The 8950-nt window shown below is 42.6% G+C and overlaps 1 protein-coding gene across 1 annotated transcript in view; it reads right to left on the bottom strand.

The window, feature by feature from the left end:
• MEGF11 (multiple EGF-like-domains 11) overlaps nt 1-8950 on the bottom strand; it is a 200643-nt gene that overhangs the window by 28053 nt on the left and 163640 nt on the right. Inside the window, exons 19-20 of the mRNA XM_009995285.1 lie at nt 7256-7384; nt 6825-7058 (exon numbers count right to left, since the gene is read on the bottom strand). Of these exons, the coding sequence (XP_009993587.1) occupies nt 6825-7058; nt 7256-7384 (363 nt within the window). The remainder of the gene's footprint in view (nt 1-6824; nt 7059-7255; nt 7385-8950) is intronic.

Raw genomic sequence — 8950 nt, 5'->3', positions numbered from 1 at the left:
AACGTGTGTGGCTGCTGATGTGGGAAACAATGATATAGCAAAGTCAGGTTACTGACTTAATGCTTCATTGATTTATGTCTCTTATATTATTGGATAATTATAACTATCTAGTTATTTATCTTTTCTGAGAAGCAAACACACCTTATAGTTGCTAAACCACAGAGGTTTGCTGACCCAGACAGGCATGTGCTGAAACTCCAGTTACCACCCACAGAGATTCTAAAGATACACCCAGGGGAAAGGAGACCTTTTGGGTCTGCTAGAGCTACAATATCAGGAACTGCTACTGGATTTTTAATTAATGCTGGCAGCCAACAGGATCCAACAGGCATTGCTGGGCTTGATTTCCTTGAACTGATAAGAACATTTCTGCAGTGGGGTGCGATATTATCTACCTTACTGGAGCTGTCTCCATCCAGATTACTGGTAAAGAAGCGTGAAGTCACACCACATGAGAGAGTGTGGTAGCTTGGGTTGGAAAAACAATGTACACTGCTGCTACCTTGAGATACATCTGGGAAGAAAACAAGTAATCACAAAATACTCTGGAAGCCATAAGGATTCTTAAGAAATTGAAAACATGCTAGAAATGATGAAGTTTAGAAAACTGTTAGAGAACTAGGTGTTACAGAACATCTCCAGAGAAAATCTCTCCTGCATTATCATGGTGTGAAGCTCTCGGCTATTAGCCTTGAATATGAGATAAAAAAGCAAAATATTTAATTAATTCAGTGTTATTTTTTTGAAGATCTTAAAAAAGCAACTCCTGACAGTCCAGCTGCTTTGCAGTTAAGGGAAGCAATTCAAAACTCAGGAAATGGAGGGTCTGCAACTCATTTTCTTCCTTAGTTTAAACACAGGTTACGAGCTACCAATGAGAATAACCTTTTTATTTTTTGTTACAAAAAAGCAGTTAATGTTAGAAATCAAGGTGCTATAACCATACCAACCATACTACTCCAAAACATTCTACATAACTTTTTGTGCAAAGGTGTAGAAAACCAGAAAGCTGTAGCACTGAAAGGGAAACTTGGGCAGTTGCCCCATTACACTTAGATACATCTTATTTATTTCCTTACTTTAACTTATGAACACATTTACCAAACAAAATAATTTACCATGAACGGCATCATATTTGTACTGGCAGTTCTAATGAAAACATCAATCCCAATCTGGTTCCAGCTTAATAGCAAATTGATAAATATTTCAAAGCACCATCAGAAGAAAGGATGAAAAATTTAAGCTGAAACAGCATTATTAAACACCCAAGCCCTGTAAGAAGTAAATGAATGGGTTAGTTTTAATAAACCAGGGCTTTAAAATGCAGGCAGAAAGGTCAGTTATAGGAAATTTTTTCCACATGGAAAAGATAAGGAAGTGCTGGGGTGGCTGCTTGTCCCCAGCACCAGAGATCCCTGTCGCTGCCCCTCCTTGCCCTCTGCATTTGCATCCTTGTGACCGTCCACTTCGCTTTGCTGACATCTTGTGGAGATCCAGCTTCAGCTTAATTTACCACTGAATATCCTGTTCCTAAAAGTGCTTTTAACTGCAGGGTGTCCATGGCACGAGTGCTGTGGCAGAACAGCCTGTGCATGCACATCTTCCCCAGCCTTTATTTTCTGCTGAAACACACAGAGCCACTTTGAGCTGAGCTCTGTTGTGTAGGAAGCACAGAGTTTTTTAGTTCTAGCTATTTTCTGAGGTTACTGCTAACAAAAGTCTCTCAGATCAGGGTTTGATTCCAGAACTAAAATCTTTGCTTTTAACTTTTTTCAGCTAGCCAGTGCCTGGCACAGGAGCCAGGCTGCCAGGACTTGCCATTTCCCCTCACTACAACTCTGTGATATTTGCAATTGAATTAACAAGAAACAGGGCCCTCTGGGAAGGCTGCAAATGAGAACTGAGGCTGGAACCCAAAGGCCATGACCAATGTGTGCCATCCCAAACACAGCTGCTCATGGGTCACCTTGACCCTGCTAGTGAGGGACTAGCAGCTCAGCAGGGGAGCAGAGCTCATCCCTCCTCTCAGAACCTGCGGTCCCAGTAAAACACAGACACTGCATCTCTGGTTTTCTGCTTTGCAGAAGTGTTGATGGCTGAGCCACACTGGCTCAGCTCTGCTGTTCCCCTCCCTTCTCTCTCATGCCCTCAACTCAGCTGTGGGCAAGAAGGACCAGCTCAGAGGTGAGGAGGCTCAGTCCACTGCCTTTGCTGCCAGATACAAGGGCACAGTCACTGCAAGCCAGCTGACACCTACAAGTGTCAAGGCAGCTTCTCTGGCTGTAGCTTGTTTTGTGCACCTGAAATGAGTTGGAGAAAAAGTCTGCCAGACTGCCCTCCTGCTTAGCACAGCCCGGAATTAATGAATCTGAGCTCGTACAAGAGTCTGCAGCACCAAAGATCTTTTCTTCCTTCATTGCATGCAGAACCATATACACAGAATTACTCCTTCTGCACAGTTCCATTTGGTCGATACTTAAGCTATACACCCAGGCTGATTTACCTTGATAGCACAGTCCATTTTCTACACATTTATTCATGAAGCTCTTGTAACTGCTGGCTGGAAATACATCAAATTCAAATCTAATGCTATCCCTGTTAAAAAGCCTCAACACCATAACCTACAAAAATCCTCCTCTTCCCAAAGATGTGCATTTTATTCTGCTCTGAACAGTAAGCAAAGACTTAAATGCTTAAAAGAAAGGGAATGATTTAATTTAACACAAACCCCCAAAGTTTATGTTAATGTTAACATGGGGAAATCAGTCCTGCGAAGGGATCCATGACAGCAGAGTCCTGTCATGAGTCACTCAAGCCTCAGGCTGTGCTCCAGTGGAAGACCCAGGAGCTCTGGATGAAGGCCAGGACACTAATACTTCCAAGACTGAGAGTCTGCTCTGAGCCAGGGCTGTGGGAGGACACAAAGAGCATTGGTCCCCATCCTGCAGGGGCAGCAGGACAGTGTAGTGTGGAAACTGGGCACAAGGCCAACCATTAAAAAAGCAAATAAGTAAGCACTCTGCTGCAAAACTGAACCCAAGTATCTCAAGCTGCAAACTGGAACTGTTTGCTTCTCTTTGTGTGGATCTCCTCCACCCACACAGTGTCAGGGGGTGGCTGAAGACTCCAAGCAGGAGGGTTCACTCTGCCACCTTCCTACACATTATCTGCAGATCATTTCTGTAAATATCTTGTCTAGGCTGCAGGATCCATGACAGAGTCTCTGTGTCAAGCTTTGCTGAGATGTTGGCTCTCAGCATAGGATTCACCCTTTTCAGAAAGTTTAAGACTTTAATAAAACCTTAGGCATCAGTTCAGCCCATAAACAAGTCTTTGTAAAAGTCCTGAAAAGAAATCTTTCCTGCTCTCCAGCACTACCATAGAGTTTTTTCCCTTCTGTCCCCATCTCCTTGAATTAAACAACCTGCACTTTAAAATCTTTTGTTGGATGGCATGTCCTGCTCTCCTGCTGGGGAGCACCATTTTGATTTCAGGCTCATTTGGGAAAGTCTGCTCTCAGATCCATGTGCTGTGGTTAAGCTCTCCCAGCATGGCTGGTTTTCTTTCCCACTGGCTGCTGGGCAGAACGTGTGTTTTGCTGCCACATCCTTCATCCACAAATGCAAAACAGTCTAAGGGCTGCCCAGGGGGTTCCCCTTCCCTATAATCTCTCTCATACATATGCACGGATTATCAGCATCAGAAGAGCTGGAGACATAAAGACCAAAAACAGTCTCCAGAAATAAATTAATGTGCTGGAAGAAATTACTGCCTCCAGGAGCTAGGGATCTGCAAATGTGACACTATTCAGAAACACCACCACCACTATCCTAACAAGAGTAAACAAGCAAAATAACAACAGTGGTGAGTCACGTTAGCCATAATGTTACAGCCCATATAGGGCTGGATGCTGCACTTACTGTTCACTTGGAGTTTCTGCCAAAGTCTATGGGTTTACATGGGATTATATTCATCGCACAAGTACATCTGTGTGGTATTCTGCCCTGAATCCACAGAGAAAACTCCAGCTGAAGGTTGAAATCCCAGTTACCTCTGTGTAATACTACTACTGTGCTTCAGCATTCTCTGCAACACCCAACTGCCCATGTGCACTGCAATACACAGGTGCTGTTCTTGCCATCCAGCCACACCTCCAGTCTCTATGTCCTATCTGTGATCTTGTCTCAGTTTCCATCTCCCCACTGCTGACTGGGGAAGATGCCCGTCAGCACCTTTTGCTGCCTTTCTGCTCTATGGAAGTGAAAGACTGAAAACAACATTGGTAAAGTTAAAGCTGGGAAGGTCACTGATGGGTACAGTTTCAGTAGGAGAATGTACTGGAGGTCAGTCAGAATTTGGCAGGGAGCTTTCAGAAGCCCTTGTCTAGAATTTGTAAACAAAGGCCAAAACTTGAAATCCTGCTGATATCTGCAGACAATTTATAATGAGCTGAAGATGGAGCAGTGTGATTTCTAACTTCTTAGTCTTCCTCTGCAAGCTCAGATAGCAGAGTTATTCAAGGAGGAGGCAGGAAAAAACCTGTCCTTGTGACCTCCAGAAAGAGATGGCTGACCCCACTCAGCTGCAGCTTCCTGAGGCAAGAGTTAAATTCACTGTCATTGCCCAAAGACCAAGAGGGATCCTAAGTTCAATGCAGCTCAAGGATCCCTCAGATATTTATAATTATCCAGGACTTCAGCCATCTTGAAGATACTCTTTTTCCTCTAGTGCTGAAGTATCCTGTGGCATCAGAAGCTCTAGGATAGGTGGCTGCACCTGAAAGGAATGTGAAGAACATTTTATAGGGAGAGGCAAGGCCCACAAAGACATAACCTGCAAGGACAGTCCTGGGATAGCAGCGTCTTCAAACATGAAGGCTTTCTCTCTGTGGCTGAGGAAGAAAGTCATCTGTTTATATTAACTTTGAAGGATGTGAGTATCCTTCCTTAGCACTAGCCTTTTTTTGGGACTTCTTGCAGAGTGTCAGACTGGCATACCATCAGGTTGATTGGGAATTCTCCATTCGTGGTAAAATATGGAGAGAAACCAACTGTGGGATTTCTGTTCTCTTGTCTGAAACAAGAAGCTCTATTACTCCGGTCAGGAACTCCCAACCTCAGCAATATTCCTCTCCTCATTTTGAAATGTGTGAGCTGTGCCTCTTAAGTACACTGGGTTACACATACATTAACTGGAAAGGCACCAAAATAAATGAGGTGGAAGCAGTCCTTGTCAATAAATGGATAAAGTGCCAATATGAGAAAAATGGATTGCTGAAAAGTTCAGAACATTTTGCCATACCAGGGGCTCTGATCTGCTCTCTCATAACTTGGAGACCCAGCACTGCTGAGATGTTGTCTTTTGCATGTTCATGGTCTGGCTCTTCAAATGATGTTGAAAAGACAAATTTCAGGCCAAACTGCACTGGCCATCAGCCAGGGATCAGACGAGCCCTCTCTGGCAACACTTTCCTATATTTCTTACCCAAATGGGCAGCTTAAGCATAAGCCTTGCAAAGCTACAATTCAAAATAAGAGCCAATGGGAGGAGATCCAAGGCTGATTTTTTTTGCCCCATCCTGTAGCTATCAGAAGCAGGAACGCTCTGAGTGCTCTCAATATGACTTGAGTGGACAGTGTTCAGCAGACAGGCCCTGCTGTGTGTGATACACCATCCCAGGAAACCATGCCCCTGTTGTGGGGACTGAAGTCATGGGGCCATGACAGAAGCTCCTTGATGAAGTCCTGGCTGCAGCCAGACACTAATATGGCTTGGTGGGAGAGATCCAGAGGTGTCCTGAGCAGGGAAGTCCCAGATGAAACTTCCAGCCATGCCACCCCAAGACAGCACAGAAGCCACCTCAGTGTCAGCACTAAGTGGCTGGGCCTCATGCACCTAGACAAGGAGACAGAAAGGAAAAGGCAACGCAGGACTGAGGAAGAAGAGGTGCCCCCAATGTCTGCCTGCTTCAGGAGCTTCTAGTTATTACAGACATACATATTCTGCCATTAAAGGGAAGTGAAGAAGCAAAGTGCAGCCAGAGGGCAGCAACCCTGGCAGAGATCCCATTAGAGACAGATGAGAGGAAATAAGAAGGATGTAAAAGCATCTCCTGTCTGGCATCCTATCCTATACTGGCCATAGAGGAATGGAGAAAAATGACAGTGTTAAAAAGGAGATCACATCCTCCAAAGTTTAGCCAATCTGTCAAGAAAAGCTGTCCTCCATAGTAGCAGCAGAAGAATGAAAGAAGCAAGAAATGCAATCTCCATATGACTTTGTTTTGATCCTAAAGACCCTTCCTCTTCCTCTCTTCTGCTTTCAGCAGCTCCTGTGAAGAAAATTCACACCAGCTGTCTAGGGGATGGGGACTGGTCTGCACCCAAAAGGAAGTGAGGCTTCAGATCATAAACTGCAACATGGACAAAAATAAAACCTTACAATTGACCCAATCAGCCCCACTCCTCAAGCAAAAAAAATAGTTTCCTTCAAAAGTTTTCACACAGGAAAAACTTCTCTGCACTGCAATAGGAAGGTAGCTGGCTTAAAAAAAAGGAGTTGATTCCATGCAGTGTATTTCTTGCCTAGGTATATCCTGTATCTTGTTAAATAAATGTTCATATATAAAGCAGCTTAACTCAGTTTTAAGTTGTATTTGCTTTCCTGTCCCTGTTAAGTGGTAAATGATCATGGTCTGCAGGGGAAGCACAGAAGCGTCATTATTGTTGAGGTTTAATAATGCATGTTATACATCACAGAAACTTGTATTTCCCCAAAATGCAGGAACATGAGTCTATATTTGATTAGCATAAAAAGAACCTTACCAGAAAGTGAGTAATCTGTATTAGTCATCCTCATGGCTGGAGTATAAGATACACTTGGCATGTCATGGCCCTTCTCCTTCTGTTTCCGTCGATACCACACAAACAGTGCCAGCAAGACCATAATAATTAGAAGGAGAATAATAATTCCAATGATTGCTCCCACTGAGTGTCTCTCTGATCCAAGAGCAGGGCTAATTTTAGTATAGGGGTTTAATTCTTCCATCATAAGAGCCGCTGTTAAAAGTAATTCATAACACACTGTAAATTGAATCGTGCATTTCATTTTTTGACATACTAGTTTTTTAAAGCAAAGAGATAATTGGAGGGGATAAGAGAGGGAGAAAGAGAGAGAAAGAAAAAGACAGAGAAAAAAAGAGAGAGAGCGGGAGAGAGAAGGAGAGAGAGATTTTACAGGCAGAATTCCACTGTACCTTGATCACATCGGATTCCTTTGAAGCCCGGACTGCAGTAGCAAGTGCCTGTGACATGGTCACATGTAGCATTATTCATGCATTCACAGAGTTGTTTGCAACCATAACCAAATGTTCCTGGTGAGCACTCTGGGAAGCCAAAGAAAAAGATTGGAAAGAATTATGCTTTTTTGGGGGATGGGTGAAAGAAATGCTTGCCATGGAAAATTCAGTATAAAAGCTTCCCCAGTTTTTGTATCTCTAGGATAACACCCCAAGGTTAGATTATTTTAAAGCAGGAGATTGATGTATTTCTTGTACAATTTGAGGTATTACTTGTTAAGCTGTAACTTTCTGGAAAAGTCCTATAAGACTGGACATGGATGAATCCAGTAACACGTATAGACACTTTATAAGTCTTGCTGTGTGTTACAAGCACACAGAATTTAACAGGCCATGAGCTCAGAAGCTGGAAGGAACACATTCAAAGAGCACAGCACTCTCCCCAACTCTGCTTTGTTTTTTTTTCAGGGGGGAGAGTTGCAAAGAAAAGTCTAATGTACCTTTATATGAACACAATAGACTTTTACCAAACAAATCCTGCATGCTTTCATATTTTTCCCTACTAGTGCTCCAAGATGAATATAACATTGTTGGTGGAATTAAGAGAACTGAGCATCTGAATGGTCTGATTTACTCTGCTTCTCTGTTAGCATTCCTAATACAGTAGGAATTTCTACCCTTTTTCTTTCCATGAAAGCTAAAATGATTGAATGTCCAGCTGAGAAATTTATTCATACAATTACCTTGATGGGCTTTTAAATCTGTAGGCAGCTTACTGTACTTCTTGAGGCACTATTTAATCATAAATTGAAAGAAACTTCTGTCAAAGCCTTCTTATTTCTATAGAGGAGATGCACTGCTGAACGCACGTGCACTTACTCTGATTCTTTAGAATATATATTAAGATGTGTCTTCTTGTATGTTGCAGCAACTGTTTTGCATAGCATGACCACACATTCCCAGTGTCAGTCCAGATACTTCTAGTAGCCAAAATTTAGTATGAAGTAATGAACAGTAGCCAGTATCAATATAATAATTTGCAGTGAGTATTAACATTGTACTGCTTTCTTTCTTCTGTAGGTCCCAAAACAAGGAAAAATGAATGTTCATTCTGATACCTAAATTGAATAAGGCCTTAATTTTTGGACTGCACCACAGAAACAATGTCTGCCTGTAAGCATTTCAGCTGCAGTGTGGATCCAGCAGGATGCTGAGACGGAAGGAGTCTTCCTGAAAAGATACTTCTAGGTTCAATAGTAGAAAAAAAACCCCAAAACATCAAATGTGCATAGTCTGGGTAGAAAAGAAAGCCTCAGGCTGTGCCCAGAGGTCAAATTATAAAAGTAGCTTCTTGTATAAAATCTGTGATGATGCAGTTCTACTAAGGAACTTCTCTGTTTTATTGATGGTTGCAGCAAGGGCACACACAAACTCATAGCAAGTTGGCCACTTCCAGAGTTCCAGTAGTGCTATATCTAACCCCCACATGAGCATGCAAATTTAGTCCTGAGATACAGACCTTGCTGAACGCAAAAAAAATGTGTAAAAATACAAATGGTCATGAATATAGTTATATGTACAAATGATTTCATGAAGATCCACCTATTAAGCTAGAGTTATGAGGTTTTAAGGCCTTTCACTTGCAAGTCTAGC

This window comes from Chaetura pelagica, unplaced genomic scaffold (assembly GCF_000747805.2).
Source record: "Chaetura pelagica isolate M959 unplaced genomic scaffold, ChaPel_1.0 scaffold453, whole genome shotgun sequence".
Lineage (NCBI taxonomy): Eukaryota > Metazoa > Chordata > Aves > Apodiformes > Apodidae > Chaetura > Chaetura pelagica.
Note: the sequence above shows the minus strand (reverse complement) of the source record. Positions and strands in the feature narration are given on the sequence as shown.